Genomic DNA, 19,095 nt, shown 5'->3' on the forward strand with positions numbered 1-19,095 from the left:
GTGAGCTGTGTGTTCCAATAAAAATATGCTGTGTGTGTGTGTGTGTGTGTGTGTGTATAATGGAGAGAAATGACGCCTGACTATTGAAGCAGAGAATCGGCGTGTGGCTGCTATTTAGAGGAAGAAAAAAAAAAGGCATTGCCAGGATACAAAAAAAGGCAGGGGTACCAATGAAGAGAGGAGGAGCGGAGGCTGTTGTATGGGATTAATGGACACACTGTGCTGGAGGAGGGAGGGGAGATGGGCTTCTCCATGGAGGCTGTGGTGGTGGTGGTGGGGGGCTGGGGGAGACCACTGTGGCAGGGGAGGGTGAGAGGAGAGGCAGGGAGGGAGGGAGGGAGGCTGGTGAAGCCACGGATATTCATGAAGACGCCAAGTGTTTTTGTTCTCTCGCTGTGGTGACACACTGCTAGTCTGCAGAGAGATGGAGGGAGCGAGGATGAGACAAGGGGAAGGAGACGAGTGAAAGCAAGACGAGGCCCAGCCCATCTTGCCATTGATCTTGAGGTGATCAAGGTGAGTGTGTTTTTATTCTTACATGCTGCGGCCTGACTGTGTGTGTCTGTCTGTCTGTCTGTGTGTGTGTGTGTGTGTGTGTGTGAGAGAATGTGAGGGTACATGTGTGTGTGACACATATATCATGCAGTGTGCATGATGACTGGGCTGTCCTCATGCATGTATGGTTTCAATGTGTTTTTTAAATATATATATTTGGGTCTTTTGTTACAGAAGAGCTGGCCGGTGGTTGAGCTGCATATTGATGCATTGCTGCTTGGTTTTATAAGCTGCTTTATCTGTATTGAAAGTGGTACTGCTGGCAGGCATGGTGTGTGAGTAGTATGTGCTCAGTGATTTGTCTTCGTGCATATATATGTCACTGTGTCACTATGCATTTGTTGATTTCTCCACGCAGAGCCTTCTTTTTTTAAAACTCTGAATCTGTGCAGACTGGTGTGAGAGTGCTTTCATTTGAGTGGGTGTTTTCTTGATGACCCCTGGTAAAAGTCGTCTGCACCACTTTCTGTCTGTGTACCAGCTCGATTAGAAACTCAGACTCCGATATGCTGAATCCGTCCTATCCAACGGAATTAGGTCATCGTGGACTGCTCAGGGTAATTATATAACATCAGAGAGCTTTGGCGTTGCAGTATCTGCTCACAATTAGCCACACTGTAGGTACAGGTCCTGCAATGCCACAAAAGCCAAAATATTTCTAGTCGACAAATTGTTTGTTTGGATATTAGTCAACAAATTGGGATTTTTATTAGCATTACATAGTGTTTTCTTGCATGAGCCCTAAATTGTGGAAAACAACAGGCATATATTCCCCAATATGTCTCCAAGCTTCCTAAAAGAGTATGTTATATATATAGAAAAATGTCTTTGTCGTATTTGATGATGCATCATTAATTAAATGAAAGCAGGACAGAGAGTTCTGAAAGAAGAAACAATGACTCCAGAGAAAATGAGTTTGGTCGTGCTAACTCTTCATTTCTGTTTTCTCACAGGGGACTCTACACCGAAGAGGACACACTGACAAGGATTCGTGGATGGATCCTGGCATATCAAACCTGGAATTTTGACATCTGGACTTCTTAGATGAACCAATCATATTGAACACTTCTCCCTATGCAGAATTTGGATCCGACTAACTAATCAGGCAATGGAAAACTGATCTGAGACTTGGTGTAAAGTCTCCCACGAGCTGGATCTGGATTAGTGGTTGTTGCATTCATGTGGGATCAGGTTTGCAAATGGGAAATGTCATGCGAACAATACTTCAAGTTGGATAAACATTTTAAGAAATTTGGGAAAATGTTTTCTTCACCACTGACATCATGAACTCTGACCGGGATATGCCATTGGCTCGTCTGTCCAAAGCAAGACGACATACAGGCAGATTTTTTTTTTTTTTTCAGAAACTCATAGCTTACACTAAAATGGAGTGAGAATTTTATTTTGTTCCACCTTTGGCTTGTTTAAAAAAAGAAAAGATCCAAACAAAGGCATCCAACTTGGACAGAACCTGGAGCCTCAAAGGGGCACTTAAATGCACCTTTTGCATTTAACGGCAGGTTGGGAGCCCTGTGTCAGCTATCTGAAGTCTGGGGTGTGGACAGAGGTGGTTGGCTGGCTGAGTCAGCTCTAATGGGGGCCGGTTGTGACCCGGTCTGACCCCGGTTTGACCTTGCAGTGACCTTTGACCTCCGGTCCTGGCTCTCCACCTGCTCTGCTGCCTGGGTTCCGGAACGCTCCGCCCTGGGGCCCAGAACGAGCCAATCAGGATGAAGAAGAGCCGCAGCGTGCTGTCTGTGACTGGAGAAGAGGTGAGAATATAAACCACTAGGATTATTTTCAAGAAAATCAACTCACTTTGTCACTTTATTCCGTGAGAGTAGATGTAAGGCAGAGCAGACACTGGACTGGTCTGGACTGTGGTGTGTGTGTGTCTGTGTGTGTTGAATGCTTACCATGATACACAAACCTTGTGACTTTCACACATCCAAGGCTCCCTTTGTTCTTGTTGTCAAGGTCTGTGGACGCACTCAGAAGTCAGAGTGGACAGTTTGTCCTCTCCAGCCAGCACACAGTGTGAACCACTCAGTCAGTCATAGTCCAAAATGTAAATGAGCCCCTGCTAAATGAGTGCTCTATGTAAATGAGTTATTTTCATTACGGGCAACGTCTTGGCTGAAGGACATAATACAGTACCATGCGTTATTCAAGCGCTCTTTTATTGATTTTGCTGAGGTGCGGGTGCTCATATATATCTGTGTATGTTTGTGTGTACTGTATGTGTGTGTGGATGTGAGCATCTTTCCACATCTGGGTCTGGACAACATCAAACGCAGCATGGAAGCAACACGGCACTGTTGCCTAGCAACTGCTACCATTCCCCCAGTGTTTTGTTGCTACGGTACTGCAGTGCAGATCAGCCTCTAAGAGCTCAGTCTGTAGAGGCCTTATCCCAGACACGACACACACACACACACACACACACACACACACACACACACACACACACACACACACACACATACACACACACACACGCACACACACACACACAGTAATAATTTAAAGTCTGTGTTTTTGTTTAGTTTCTCAACATGGCTTAGTAAATGTGCCAAAATGACAACTGCATGTTGTTGTTGTTTTACTGTACATTGGAAAAATGTCTTTCTTGCTCCATGTATTTGTTTCCCTCACCTGCCTGTCCACAGGGTAATGACACAGATATAACAGGTTCTGGGGAGAAGGCGGAGTCGTCTCGATACAGCCGATCTTATACGTCTGGGGCCACATTGGGGGCTGAGCTACGCAGAGGGAGGAGCAGAAGACTCTCCTCTAGTCTCCAGGTATTTAAAGGAAGCATGGGTGCATTAACCTGCATGGGGTCTTTGGGTAAAAAGGAGCTAGGGGCCCCCCACCAACCACCGTGCATCATGTGAACATAACATTAGAGGACCGTTTGATTTGGCATGTTTTGGCTTGTTTTACGACAAATTATATACACAAGCTAGTAATTTTACAAACCACAATACTGTGTTTTTCTGGCTTCCGTTAATTGCGATACAATATGAAGACTTGCTTAAATGCAGTGCACACTTTCTAAATCAATCTGTGCTTGAAATGCATTACAATCCAACAATCATACTGAGAAGATTTTATGCAGACATGTTCACTGTGATAGCTTAAAGCTGCAGTAATCAATGTTTTCTACATGAAAACAATAGATTGTATGACTAGATGTGATGAGAAAGGGGTTTCTTGTAGTGACAAGCCACAGAGAAATTATCTCCCACTTCTTCAGCTCATTGTTTTGGTTTTACGGACTGCAACTTTACTGTTTTGCTTTGTTTAAGCAGCAGCTGGCAGCTGTTTTAAGAGAAATACTAATAAACCCACTTTAAATTGGCTTCCAAGTACCAAATGGCAACCAGAGAAAGTTAGCAACTAGCAGTTGATCACAAATAGTCATTTATTTATTTCTCAGGAGTTGTTGAAGAGCCAAACAGAGTTAAACGAGTAATTGTTGGACTTGTATTCACCAGGTCACAACATAACTCCAAATAAATGTTCCTCTGTGTCTGCTGGATGTGTAAATGGGCAACTATTTGCTCACAAGTTGGCCTCATCAACTTAAAATGTGCTTTTATGTCAATGAGGTGTTTACAGTATGTTTCTGCTACCCAAATGACCAAAAAATCTGAATAACTAAGGTAACTGAATTTCATACTGCACTTAAATGAATGGAAACCCTAGACTGCCTGGGATGACAGGAAAAAAAACATACCAATAAAATACTTACATTGCTAGCATTTAAAATTGGTCAGCAAATTGTAAAGTATTAACTGCCCTGAAAAGTATTGAATGATTTGAATTCTTCATGCCCAAATTTGCAATTAATCAAATGACCTCGGACCAGTTGACGGTGAATCTAGGGATTTTGGGGCTCCTGTGTGTCTGGGACCATGATGCAGCTACCTGTTTCCCCAGCCTTTAACATAAGAGAGATTTAATGTATAAATTGTGCTCTACACCTGCAAAGTTGCTGTAGTATCATCTAGAAACCCTTCCTTCTAACTCTGCAGGTACCCTGCTGGCTCCGCCCTCGAGACCGCACTCGTTCACCGGAGGTCCTGAGCAACGTGACACGTCCAACAACTCTCCCCCTCCGCATCCCGCCACGCATCTCCATCACACAAGCAGACACTGACGGGTTTATACACAATTTAAACACTTTCTTATGCAGGATGCTTTTCTACATGTTTTCATTTCTGTCCTCTCTAATCATCTAACTTTCCCTCTTCCTTTTGCTGCAGTTACGAAGCAGAAAATGGCGTGTCACCAGGTCACACCCCTCTGGGTTCGCAGAGTCCAAGTCTCACCCTGCACACCCCCTTTCCCCACGGCCAGAGAAGAGAGTCCTTCCTTTACCGTTCAGACTCAGACTACGATATGTCGCCCAAGACGGTCTCACGTAACTCCTCCCTCGCCAGTGAAGGGTGAGACTCAGGAAGGAAGACAAAATGAATGAGTGAGCGTGGGGGAGAGCATGTATGTGTGTATTTTTTTTAGGAAAAGTTGTCTCTGCTTGCTCTCTAATTGTCAACTCCCTGTGTCCTAACCTCTCTCAGGCACACCGGAGAGGATTTCATTGTCACACCTTTTGCTCAAGTGAGTCTTATTAATAGATGGACACTGTAAAATTAGTAATAATTCCTCCTGTTCCCCAAAATAGTTTTCTTTCAGCCATTTTACATCATTTTAAATTAGCATGTTGAAGAATTTAAAGAAGTGTGTGCATTCTTCCCCTACAATTTATCCCCTTTCTAAAACTTGTAAATGTATATTTCTCTAAGGTTATTCTGTATACATCCTCTGATACTGTGTGATTATTTAGGTATTGGCCAGTCTGCGATCAGTACGGAGCAACTTCACCATTCTTGCCAACCTCTCCACACCACCAGTCAAGTCAGTACCAACTCATTGTCCTGAAATTTACCACTTGTGCACATCACATATGTCAATTGTGTAACCAGTCAAAGAGTTAGTTTAGACTTTACAAATCAAACTAACAACAATCTCCTTTTCTACAGGGTATAAGACCTTGAAATACAGCCACTTTCTTAGCTCCTACGCATACACACATGTGGTACCTTGTATGATCTGGTACAGTAGTCATACAGTACTTTAATACTGTTTCTTAATGTTTTAAGCACCACACCCAAAGCAATGCCTGCAATCGGCAGTTTCCTGCAGCTGCAGAATGGCAGACTTTGAACTAAAATGCTGATTATTTTCTCTTTACTTGTCATATTGGATGAAGCAAAATTAAATTACATTTCTTAATAGAGAGAGAGAGAGAGAGAGAGAGAGAGAGAGAGAGAGAGAGAGAGAGACTTTTATGTTTTATTGTTATCTTCTATACTCCTAATGTGCAATCCATTACAACTGTATTTATCCCTTTAAGGGCAATTGTATGCAGCAGCTTGTGAGCCAGATCGACAGATACACACACACAGTAGAAAGAAAACAAAAGAAAAACTAAGTTAATCACAACACTAAAACAATCAAAAGGAATTATCTTAATAAATAACTCTGAATATCTTTAAAAAAAAAAGAAAAACGGTGAGGAGGCCATTTCTAACTTGTTGCTGGCGTGCAGTTTCTAGTAGGTCTAACAAACTGTTGTGTCCTCAGAAGGTCTCCTCTGGACGGAGTGTGTGTCAGTCCCAGGGCGTCACTATCAGACCAGCAGTACCAGCAGCTCGCCATGGACACACTGGAGGAGCTGGACTGGTGCTTGGACCAGCTGGAGACCATTCAGACACACCGCTCAGTCAGCGAAATGGCCTCCAACAAGGTATGCAAACGTTAATGAACCAACCACTCCAACCAACACATCAACAGGCTAATAGATATATCACTATCAGCGTACAGTTTATGTTGAAAATACAAATAAGTCATTTCTTGTTGATTGTGCCTCTTTTTTTCTTTCAATAAGTTTAAAATATGTTGCTGTATTTTAGTATTTATTCATAGTTATTATTTACAATGATTTACTGTCACCTTATGTTTATTGTTAATGTCATTTACAATAGTACAATTCAACTGTAAAATATCCTGCCACAGAACCTGTCTTTGTCACAATATCAAAGGTGTCATTGCCAAAAATGTCTGTTTTGCAATGATTGGCTGATCTTCAGTTGTCAGATATTTTATGATTAAATACTGTAAATAAAAACTAATGCATGTTGAACATGTGAAATGTAACACCTTTGCCTTCACTGCAACCTCAACACTTGGGACTTAATTACAACCCCAAATTAAAAAAAAAAAAAAATGTACGTAATGTACTGTCCCTCTTAGTCATCCCTAAAACTTAGAGAACCAGCACATCATTGACTCATATTTCTGTTTTGCGCTCATTCTGCCACAGTTCAAGAGGATGCTGAATAGAGAGCTGTCCCACCTGTCAGAGATGAGTCGCTCTGGTAACCAGGTGTCTGAATACATCTCCAGCACCTTCATGGGTGAGTGAGAATGTAAAGGGACTTTATTCATATAGCGCTTTTCTAGTCTTATTGACTGCTCAAAGCATAGGAACCATTTACCATACACAAACATTTATACATTGCCGTACAAGGTGCCACTTGCTCATTAGATAAACCTTCACACACATTCACGGCGCAGCATTGGGATCACAGGGCCGGGGATCAAACCACGAACCTTACGATTGGTAGGCGACCGCTCCACCACCTGAGCCACAGCCGTGAGACCAGAATCTGTCCACATCACATTTATGACCTTTGTCAAAAAACTACACTAAATCTACGTGTGTGTTTTTTTGTGTTTGTCCATCAATCTGCAGACAAGCAGAACGAGGTGGAACCCCCGTCTCCTACTCTGAAAGACAAATCTATGAGTCACATCAGCGGAGTGAGGAAGCTGTCTCACAGCTCCAGCCTCTCCAGTTCTTCAATGCCTCGCTTCGGTGTCAACACGGACCACGAGGATGAGCTTGCCAAGGTCTCGTCTGTGTATTTTTTCTCTGACTCACTTCAAAACAAGCTGCAAGAATCAATCTCTGTTCAGAAACAAAATCATCATTCAGGACTTGGGATTTTTTGTCTTTGCTTGTACATAGTTTTATTTCAATCTTGGCTCATTTGACCCTTCTAGTAGTACGGAGAAAGAGTGTGTGCACTTTCCATCTTTTAGTGATTTACCGCTGTGGCTCTTTCCGGATTAAGACTGGAGTGGGAGGTTTCCTGTGGGACATTCATTTGATAAAAAACCATAATGAAATATAATATTATACTAGATCATTCCAATTTTTTTTTAAGACTTCAAGTCTTTTTCTACCGAACACCAAGCCACTTCCAGGCTGATGTGCTCATAGTATTGAATCGTTGCTCCATGTCTGCATCGCATAAAGATGGAATCCCTTGTTATTCCTTTTGTTTGCTTTTTTGTGCTTGGCGCCTCATTGTTTAATTCCATCCAATGTTTGGAAAAGCCTGCAGGAGGATGGAAACTGTCCCTGGTTTTGCATCTCCATTTAGCAGAACATAAATCAGATGTAACTCTGCTACATACAAATAACAAGACTAAGAGTTTGCAGCCACACTACCAGTTCTGCAAGGCTGTAGGCTTAATGCTACATAACATCCACAGACAAATTAAATTACCTCATTATAGGGATAAATGAAGGGTTAAGGAATCACGCAAACAAAAAAAAAATGAAGATGAAAATGAATATAACAAAATCAGTGGTGGTCCTGTTTATTTTCCAAGAGACAAGTCAGCTTCCACAAGTGCCGCCATTCCAATGTAATCATTAATTTCAGTCTGGTCACTTTGCAGGAACTGCATAAAAGTGTCCCAAATCTCTGTGAGACACAGTGATCATTGATCCTGAGGGGAACTGTACCAAATTCCATGACATTTCCATCCATACAACCACTCCTTTAGCATGGCTTACAATGTTTTGTGGCCTGTCATCATTAATAGGCGCTGTACCAGTCAGTCAGTCAGTCAGTCAAAGAGGTTGTAGATATTTCCAGTAAAACTCTGAACACATAGACTGAAGGACCAGGGTTATTCTGAGTTAAATGAGAGGGACATCTGCTGTGTAATCATTGGTCAAGTGTCTGTTTAAGTAGGGATGGAAGACATGACCTACATTTTCTTATAACCAGGAAGTTGAACTTTATCAGTAATTTGGTGCTGTGACTCACAACTATTGAATTCTCAGATTTTTTTCTGATCAATTTAATAATCGTTTGGTCCATAAAATGTCAAAAAAATATTGAAAAATGCCTGTACCAATCTACTTAATCTCAAGGTGAGATAATCAAACTGATTCCTTTGTCCTACAAACAGTCCGAATCCCAAAGGCAGTCAGTTTACTATCACAGAAGATTAAGAAGCCCAGTAAATATCCAGGATTGCAAAAGTTAGGATATCAGTGATTTTATTTTATTATTTCTTTTCTGTCAATTAGATATCTCTTAAGTAATTGCTGATTGGCAGATTCCATCTCTGGATAGATGTGATTGGTTGTTGTTGCTTTTCTCAGGTTAATCATATGGAATTTGGACAATTTATGAAACTGGCAGTGAGTGATCCATAATGATGGAAACTTGATAACTTTGGTGTATTGTCCCTATGTTAAATTCTGCTGCACATTTTAATGGTCTCTTGACACCTTCTGAGCACCCTGATCATCTCTGCTTGTGTGTGTGTGTGTGTGTGTGTGTGTGTGTGTGTGTGTGTGTGTAACCAGGAGTTGGAGGATTTGGACAAGTGGGGTTTTAACATATTCAGAGTAGCAGAATTCTCCAACAACAGACCTCTCAGCTGCATCATGTACACCATCTTCCAGGTAAACAAAAGGAGTGTGAGCCTATGTTTTTTCTGTTGGAACATTCTCACCTTAAGTGTGTGTTGGGTTTGCTGACGTACACGATGTGTGTGTGAAGTTGTGGTTCCTGTCCTCCCTCCTCAGGAGCGAGAGCTGTTGAAGACGTTTCGTATCCCGGTTGACACCTTCGTCACTTATGTGATGACCCTAGAGGACCATTACCATGGAAACGTAGCGTACCACAACAGCCTCCACGCTGCAGACGTCACCCAGTCCACACATGTCCTCCTGTCCACACCTGCTCTCGATGTATGTTATTATATAAAACTTTCCATTTCAGCTTTAGAGCAGTATTGGCCTGCGTTCAAAGAGTGATAATTTACTGAATTACATGTTAGTCCATCCAAGTGTTAGGCCAGCCTTTGCATACACCTTCAATTGCAGTTCTACTTCTTTCATAAGCCTTTTTGTAAGGGCTCTTCATTTTTACACGTTTTCCAAAAAAATGAGATTGGTTGTTTGATCCCATTTTTCACCTGGATTCCATGTCAACATGTTGTTTAAAGTGAACAATAAAGCTGTCCACCATAACTTCAGTCTTCTTGTAACAAAACAAAGACAAACAAAAAGACATGGAGAACAAACCGCTTGTAATAATAAAAAGTGAAAAGATACATGAGCTGCTAATTCTTTATCAGTGTCCATGTAAGAAAGTAAAAACATGATTCAACAACAGAGTGCTTATTTATACATGATATATTTTATTGTAAAACCATGTTTTAACCATATTCCTAATATTCCAAAATAAACAGACAAATTCACTTTTTCTTTTAAATAATCATTGGAAAAAAATTAAAACATTTCTGCCCTGCTTGTTTCTTTTAGGCTGTGTTCACTGACCTGGAGATCCTTGCCGCTCTGTTCGCTGCAGCTATCCATGATGTAGACCACCCCGGAGTTTCCAATCAGTTCCTCATCAACACCAGTAAGTAAACAAACACACACACACACACACACACACACACACACACACACACACACACACACACACACACGGTAAAATATGTCTTCCCCGTTGCTCAGACTCGGAGCTGGCCCTCATGTATAACGATGAGTCCGTTTTGGAGAACCACCACCTCGCTGTGGGCTTCAAGCTTCTGCACCAGGAAAACTGTGACATCTTCCAGAACCTCACCAAGCGACAGCGCCAGAGCCTTCGCAAGCTCGTTATCGATATGGTCAGGACATTTTGTTACCGCACCTCACACCGTACCAGTTAAATTATAAACTGAATACTTTCTCTAATAATTTCTCCTTAAGCCAAGCTTACTTAGTTTTAGTTACTTTTCTCTTTAATCTAATTGTTTGTCATAGTTTTCGATTTGTCTTATTTATTTATTATTGGTGATTATAGACAGCTCTAACTGTGTATAGCCTGTTATTGGCAATTCTATTTGTTCAAGACAATACAAGTTCTTTTTATTTAGTTCTGATCCTTTGGAATATTTTGTTATCTTTTTTATGCTGTCTGCCTATGACTCGTTGTTGCTGCCTAACTTGACCAGTACACTTATAAAAACAGATTATTTTTTTATCCAATCAATCTAATCTGGTTAGCAGCTTTTTCAATTTAATAGACAAACCTTCAAGCTTCTGGCTTCCTCAGGATTCTCAGTCAGTTTAAGAACTGGATTTATTCCAAAAGGGCAATGTAGAACTAATTTGTTTGCATTATCCAGTCTTTTAAAAAGAGATCTTTGACAGGCAGTACCTGTTTTAAAACTGAAAGTGAACTGTCCTCAGCCCTGATTCCAATCTCACATTACTCATCTTTGTTTTTGTTTTTGTTTTTTTGGCAAATAAAGTACAGAGAATCTTTGTGCTTCTTTTCTAGTTTTGTCTTCCTGTCTCTGACTGCAGGTGTTGGCCACAGACATGTCTAAACACATGACCCTATTGGCTGATCTGAAGACTATGGTGGAGACCAAGAAGGTGACCAGCTCTGGTGTGCTGCTCCTGGACCACTACACAGAACGGACCCAGGTAACTTGTCTGCTAACACAGACCATGTTCCCTAATGCAATAATGTTGTATGAAAATTTATGAAATCGGCAGGTCTACTGTACTGTGTGAATTTAGTGGGATACAAAACGTCTTCAACAGCTCTCACTCCTGAGGAGGGAGAACAGGAGCCACAACTTCTCACACACACACACACACACACACACACACACACACTTACATGATATCACCAAACCCAACAGACACATCAGGTGAAAGCGATCCTACAGAAAAACACACATTCACACTTCTTTTGTTTACCTGGAAGATGGTGTACGTGATGCAGCTGATCGGTCTGTTGTAGAGTTCCACTACTCTTACAAAGCTAAGCTAACTTAGCTTGTAACCTTAATCGCCCTTTCTGGTTTTCCCTGCGTGTTGCATTTAACTTGAGAGTGAGACTAAACTTACCTGGATGAGTGTATGTCTTTCCTACTTCCAGAGGGGTAGTGCTGTGTTAAACTGACTCACCCAGACACTGCATGGTTGCGTGTCTGAAGATGGCTGCTTGCTTTGGTGACCACGCCGTTGCTCTGGGTCTGCCGCCCAGCGTGCTCTGTCAGCGTCTATTCCAGGCCAGCCCTGCTTGTTCTTGTTGTTGTTGTAGTTCAGGTTGTAAAAGGTGTATTTACAAAAGTTGTATTGTTGGAAAACAGGAATAGTCTCTCAGCATCTTTGTCAATAGTGTTCTCTGTGTAGAAAGACGTGTGGGTTTCAGCTGTCAGCGTGCCACTTCGGAATAATCAGCGTCACAAAAACACGCCGCTTCATATCAGTACTTACCACAGCTAACCTCTTAAAAGACTTCTCGTAACAATATACTGTACGATGTGTGTTTATGTGTTTAGGTGCTGAGGAACATGGTGCACTGTGCAGACCTGAGCAACCCCACCAAGGCGTTGCCGTTATACAGACAGTGGACGGAGAGGATCATGGAGGAGTTCTTCCGACAGGGTGACAAGGAGCGAGAGAGAGGGATGGAGATCAGCGCCATGTGTGACAAACACACCGCCATCGTGGAGAAGAGTCAGGTAAATCTCTCTCTCCCATCCATTTTAACCCTTGCGTTGTTTGCAGATTCACCACTAAGAAACCTTATTTATATGAAATTATAGCCAACTTATGTATTTAGTTAAAATGGTAATATGTAACTTTAAGTTTATGTTGATTCCAACAGCCGCTTTGGACAAAAGTGGGAGTTAGCGTTAGAGGGAGGTCTATATAGTCACTGTATAGTTCTGCTCAGACAGAAAACATTCATTTACAATAAGATAATAAGTTATATATGCATCTTTACATTTCAAGTGGTGCATACGGTAAGCCTACTATAGATGAACAGGGTATCACTATCAACGTGTCACGATCTTTTCACTGTTAGTCTCGCTGGCTGTTATGGTCATTTATGACCATTGTGTAATGTTTCTGAGTTTCAGAAACATTAAAAAGTTACATATTGTAACTTTTAAAAATGCTGAAATTATGTATCTTTTCCACAAATAGTTACGATTGAGTGAATATTCACAGACTGTCAAAGTTAAGGTTTCATTGTTTTTTTCTAAAGCTATAAAATTAAATCAAACACCCAAAATGCAGCGATGATAGTGATCTCATCCTTAATTGTATTTGCGAAGAGCATTGCATGGGACAATCCATGTTATTTTTGAAACCCAAATTTCTAATGCAGAAACTTTGAAAATGGGTCAAGTGTGACCCAAGGATAACATGAAGGTTAAATGTGTCAATGCTAATACAATTAATCCAAATTCATGAATTGGAAACTCTGTTTGCAGCTTAAACTCTTCAGTTTATGGTGAAACTATCAGAAATGCAAAGGTTCATTTTTAAGGCCAATGTTACTATTACTGTTACTATTAGCTGAAGATAATACAAACTGCATCTTTAAATTATATTCATATGATAATCAACACCTTTAGCAGCTAATAAAAACATGTTGAATATCACTAAAATTGTTTTTATCACTCACAAATTGATCTCGAGACTGTAGAAACTAATTATATATGTTTCTTTCCAAATAGTTTTGTTAATCTTTACATAACTAATCTCTGTAATCACACTAGTAACACTCTTTATTGTATATGGTCATTGATTGATTTGGCAACACTAGAGAACTTTTCCCACTTCGGTCCCCCTACAGGTTGGATGGTCCCATTATGTCTCATTGAAATACAGATCCGCTACCCAGAAGTGCCGTTCACCCTGTTACTAGCTGATGAACCACTGAAACAATTTTGGAGAAATGATTTTAAGTTACAAAAAAGTCTCTAGTGTCGCTTTAACAAAGCAATTTGTAAGTTAACAAGACAGAGTTGACATCAATGCTTACAGCTCCGTAAAGCTAAATGCTAACTTTGCTCACACTGACAACGTTTAGCAGGTATAATGTTTACCATGTTCACCATCATAGCAAAGCATGTTAGTATTCTTTTACAATTAAAAGTACAGCTGAGGCTGATGATGGTGCTAGAATACAGGTCAAAGGATCACCAAAATAATTTAACCTCAATCCGAGAAGGATAAGAATATCTGTACTAAATGATTTGACAATTAATGAAATAATTGTTGAGATATTTTAGTCTGTTACCAAAAATGTGACGAAAAAGCCCCATTGCTACTAGATAGATGATAGAGCCTTGCTGCTATCATGGCTAAAAAGCCATGTTTCATTTGATTTAGAGTTGCATTGTGACAGGAAGAGACAGACTTGGGTTAGTTGTGCAGTAATTCCTTTGTCCCCCAACATGAAAAAAAGCTTTTCTTTTAATAAATCTGGCAGTGTAATGAAGCCTGGAATAACTTAAGATCCACTCTGGCTATGATTAAATCTTTTGTTATTGTATTTTGGAGGACAAATGCATTTCTGTGTCAACGTCCAGCTGGCTGCAGCTTCAGTCATATGCTTCTTTTGACATCCATAATGTTTGTTCATTCTGTGTCAAATTTCTGGTCACTGATTCTGGACTGAGTAGTTCATTATTTTATTTTTTTAAAGATATTCTGCCAGTTAGATTTCTTTATACTTAATAAAGAGTTTATTCAGAAAAGATGCTTATTTGCTTTCTTGCCGGGATGAAAAGATTGACACCATTCCCATGTCTGACAGTGATATCCATCTTTTAATATAACTCTCTTCAAGAAAGCAAATATGCATATTTACCAAAATGTCTAGTCCACTTTCTATCATGGTCTCAGGTGTGATTCTTTTTCTTTTCCAGGTGGGTTTCATCGACTACATCGTCCACCCGCTGTGGGAGACGTGGGCTGACCTGGTGCACCCGGACGCCCAGGAGCTGCTGGACACGCTGGAGGAGAACAGGGAGTGGTATGTGAGCACCATGCCCCAGTCTCCCTCGCCTCCCCCGGACAGACACCTACAGCACGACCGCTTCCAGTTCGAACTCACCCTGGAGGACCTGGAACACAACAACCACAACCACGTTCACCTGAGGAGCAATGGCGGGACAAACATCTGCAATGACATCGGCGACTCAGACCGAACGCACGGCGGTGGAGAAACGGAGAAAGAAGACGAGCAGAATCACAACAGCAAGCACAACGGAGTCCAGGGTGAAGATGAGGAAGAGAATGGAGAAAGACAGGGAGAAGGAGAAGAGGAGGAGGCGAAGGATAAAGGAGAGGAAGAGGGGGAGGAGACTGGAGAAGGAGAGGAGGAAGAAGGAGAGGAGGCGAAGGAGAACGGAGAGGAAGAGGGGGAGGAGACTGTAGAAAGAGATGGAGAAGGAGAGGAGGAGGCAAACAAGAATGGAGAGGAAGAGGGAGAGGAGACTGGAGAAAGAGAGGGAGAAGAAGAGGGGGAGGCAAACAAGAATGGAGAGGAAGAGGGAGAGGAGACTGGAGTAAGAGCGGGAGAAGAAGAGGAGGCAGCAAAGGAGAATGGAGAGGAAGAGGGGGGGGAGACTGGAGAAAGAGAGGGAGAAGAAGTGGAGAAGGCAAACGAGAACGCAGAGGAAGAGGAGGAGCATGGAGAAGACCAAGTAGAAGAAGACGGAGAGCAGACAGATGAAGGGAATGATGCGGTGGTGGAGGAGGAGGAGACTAAAGAAGAGGAGGAAGAGAATGAGCAACATCAGGAGGGAGAAGAGGAGGAAGAGGAAGGTGAGGATGGTGCAAAAAATGAAGACATAGAAGGCGAGTTAGAGGAAGAAAATGAAGAGAGGGAAAAAGAAAGTGAGGGGGAAGAGGAAATGGAAAATGAGGAGGGTGAAGTGGAGGAAAAAGAGGAGGGAGAGATGGAGGAGAAAGTAGAAGAGAAAATAGCAGAGCTGGAGGAAAATGTAGAGAAGGAGGAGGGTGAGACAGAGGAGAACGTGGAGGACGAGGCGGCAGAAACGGAGGACAAAGTTAAGGTCGGAGAAACAGCAGATGTCGAAGAGGAAGAGGAGAAAGGAGAGTTGGAAGAAGCAGAAGAGGAGGAGGTGCCAGTTGAGGATGAAGCTGTCAACGAGGAAGAAGATGAGGAGGAAAGTTAGTTGGGTGTAAAAACATGAATTAACAGGCTCAGCGAAGAAAGGTTAGGAAAGAAAGTAAATGGGGCCGGAAAAGGCTTCGACACATGGCAGCGAGACTGTCAAGGAGGAGGACGAAGAGCTGAAGATGCACTTCTTTCCAGATAACGTGCTCCGCCCGCTTTATCGAGCGACGCTCTCAGCTGAAGGTTCAACTACCGACGTCTTCAACAAACTTCCCAGCTCGCAGGCGGAGGACAGCAAAGCACTGGACACAAATACAGACCCTCCGCCGGAGCATAAGCCTTCCTGAACGGCCAGATCGCTGCGGCGTCTTGATCAACTGGTAGTGCTAGAAAGACTTCACGTCTTCATCACCCAGTATCTGTACATTCATCACTGCCATAGGGAATAAAATGGGGGACATGAAAAGGCGGGGAGGGGGGGGGGAATCTGTTTTCCCTGCCTTTTGTAGCTCCTAAACTGAAAATGAAAATGCGCACATGCAAATAAGCGCGTGCCTGTTCTCCCGATCTCATGGACTACTACCCATCATCTCTCTGTCACTGTCTTGTTTATGAGGAAGATAACCACACACATACACACGCACGCACACACACACACACACACACACACAGACACACACAGACACACACACACACACACACACACACACACACACACACACACACACACACAGACACACAGACCAACAACTGTTAAAAGAATGTCAACTTCCTCTTCTTTTGTCAGAAAAAAAAAAAAAGTCTGGAAAGTGTCCGTCGTCTTATATTTACTACATCTTTCCACTTGTGATCAGGATGCTGAGAACAGATTTGGGCTCTGGTCTAGGAACAGTTTAACCTCCTCACATACTAACCTTAAAGCAACGATGCTGGATTTCTGAATAATATCTGGACTGTTTTGTCAAAGTAGAAACTTTCGCAGTCCAGCTCAAAAGGCTGACCTGTTGTACATGTCGATGTCAGTTCATGTTTAAAAACAAAACAAACAAACACCCAGTATTCATCCCTTCACGACAGTTTCACCACTCCCAGACTGTGAGTTTGATTCCCGGGTGAATCGTGCCAAACTGACCCACGACCAGCACTGAGCAATTAAGCCTTCCTTCAAACAAGGTTTGGCTACTTGTCTGTGAAGCAATGAACCGTGGGACCAGGGTAACGGGTGTGATGGTCTTCCACAAATCCCTTTTTTCTTTGTTTTGTTTTTTTGTAAAAATGGTATTTGGCACTTTATCTAACACCCCTGTTACATATATGTACATAATAAACATGTATTTTAATCTGCTGATGTCATAATAAATATGATCAATAAAGTTGATTGACTGTTGTCTTTTAGTTGCAGGTGTCTGACATCTTTCTCCCCTGAAGAATACTGGGAAAGCATTTATTCACCGAGATAAGTAGAACATTTGATAGCGCTTTATTTTATGGGTCTCATTTCTGAATCATTTCGCGTTTTTTTTTTAAAGTAGAGCGGAAACAATCAGTTGATTAATAAAACAGAAGATTTAAGAATTAAACTTCTTTAAATTTAATATTTAACAAAAAAAAATTTAAAGACGGTCTGGGAAACTGTGACCTGAGTTTTTTTTTTTTTTACTATTTTTCTTTTATAGACTTTACCATGGATGGATTTATCAATTAATTGAAAAAATCATGTGATAAAACCTTGAAGCCATATTTGTCTTAATCATAAAGTATTTTGTCAGCAAATTGCTCTGAATGCCAGCATCTAAAACATGTATATAAAATAAATAAGCTGCAGATCTCAAGATTGTGTCATCTGAAGGGTATTTCTGTCAGAGACTGAAACAGAGTTGCTTCAGACTGAACTTGATATAATAAACTATAAAACGACTTCAGGGTAATTCTATTACTATAAAAAAAAAGCTTTTTGTTTGGATTGGGATGATTTGGTGAGACAGAGAATTTGAGCTTTGTTGTGTACTGTTTACATTGTATTTATTGATACAACATGCCATGGCAGAGCAACACAATGTTGGACTGACAGACAAACAAGCATTCAAAGAAACATTCACATAGGCTTTAAGTCGTCCAAACAGCAGCCTGTAGAGAACTTTTGCAAATCTGACAGTAGTAGATGATTAAGCAGTATAACAGTATACGCTTCACAGTACATCAGGTAACACTGATCTTATTACAGCGACGTAGACAGAGTAAACATCGTGCTCTTATCTTCTATGGCTAAGAGAGCTAACCACACTGAAATGTCAGAAAACAGATTAAGAAATGATCTTCACCAATTTAACAAAACAAAAAATCCTATTAAGAAAACACAAGCATATTAATGTTAATATGCGTATAACGTTTTCATTCTGGTTGCATTATATCCAGTTGGTCAAATAACCTGTATGAGAGGAAGCTTCCTTCCGCTTTCTTTGTGTTGGAATTTGAAATTCAGTGGATTGATGAGACTATCTGTCCAATCTGAGTTTTCTTTCGCATGACTATTTTGCAGCGGCTCTGAGCGGAGCTTCATGACGATTCTGATTGGTTTAAAGAAATGCCACTAAACCAGAGCATGTTTTCCTCCAATCCCCGAAGGTTACGTGGAGTAGCCGGACCCTCTTTGGCATCACTTTGGAGGAGGGTCTGGCAAAGGGAGACTGTTGGTACCTGATCTGACTATCCACAAGATAACCTTTTACAGTTATTTATAAAGCGACGGGCATGTTCACAACATGCTTTATGCCAGCAACAAACCCATATTGTAATTATTTATTTATTTATTTTTTACAATAAGAGCCCCCCCCCCCCCACACTTCCTCCCAATGCATAACAAGTAAACTCACAGGACATTTTTTGGCCAACTGAATATAATACAACCAGTTTTGAAACATTACTGAGAAGTAAAACTTCATCCGTGTGTACTGTCTTGAGGAAAATTACTTTGGCATTTAAGTGCTGAAATGGCAGCTTTTCTGTTTGTTTCATTTCTGTATTAGTCGCCTCTTTGTGCCACATGTGGTCAGCTTAGGAAGAGTGTTGCTTGTGCTTAATATATTTGCTGAATTTTTTTTTTTTCTAAATGCTGCCTATGTTTTGTCATAGTGAAGATCTATCCTCCATTTGCTTGTGTTTTAAGTTAAAGCTCTTAAAACGTGCATGAAATGTGACATCAAAACTATAG

General features: G+C 41.3%; 1 protein-coding gene across 3 annotated transcripts; it reads left to right on the top strand.

The window, feature by feature from the left end:
* Positions 1 to 331: 331 nt before the first annotated feature.
* Positions 332 to 17,262, top strand: LOC116697176 (cAMP-specific 3',5'-cyclic phosphodiesterase 4C). Of its 3 annotated transcripts, none has more exons than XM_032528505.1 (18): positions 332 to 516; positions 1,509 to 2,327; positions 3,225 to 3,359; positions 4,596 to 4,723; positions 4,827 to 5,009; positions 5,142 to 5,181; positions 5,408 to 5,478; positions 6,208 to 6,370; positions 6,947 to 7,040; positions 7,379 to 7,536; positions 9,296 to 9,394; positions 9,518 to 9,682; positions 10,259 to 10,358; positions 10,457 to 10,611; positions 11,294 to 11,416; positions 12,283 to 12,465; positions 14,668 to 15,030; positions 15,133 to 17,262. In XM_032528505.1, exons 2-18 carry the CDS (start codon positions 2,286 to 2,288, stop codon positions 15,940 to 15,942), a joined length of 3,012 nt encoding a protein of 1,003 aa, XP_032384396.1. In that variant the 5' UTR covers positions 332 to 516; positions 1,509 to 2,285; the 3' UTR covers positions 15,943 to 17,262. The 3 variants fall into 3 exon arrangements, with proteins under 3 accessions (XP_032384396.1, XP_032384401.1, XP_032384400.1); XM_032528510.1 differs by having other exon boundaries at positions 6,211 to 6,370; XM_032528509.1 differs by lacking the exon at positions 332 to 516 and adding an exon at positions 1,070 to 1,172.
* The last annotated feature ends 1,833 nt before the right edge of the window (positions 17,263 to 19,095 follow it).

Source organism: Etheostoma spectabile, chromosome 2, assembly GCF_008692095.1.
Source record: "Etheostoma spectabile isolate EspeVRDwgs_2016 chromosome 2, UIUC_Espe_1.0, whole genome shotgun sequence".
In the NCBI taxonomy this organism is placed as follows: Eukaryota; Metazoa; Chordata; class Actinopteri; order Perciformes; family Percidae; genus Etheostoma; species Etheostoma spectabile.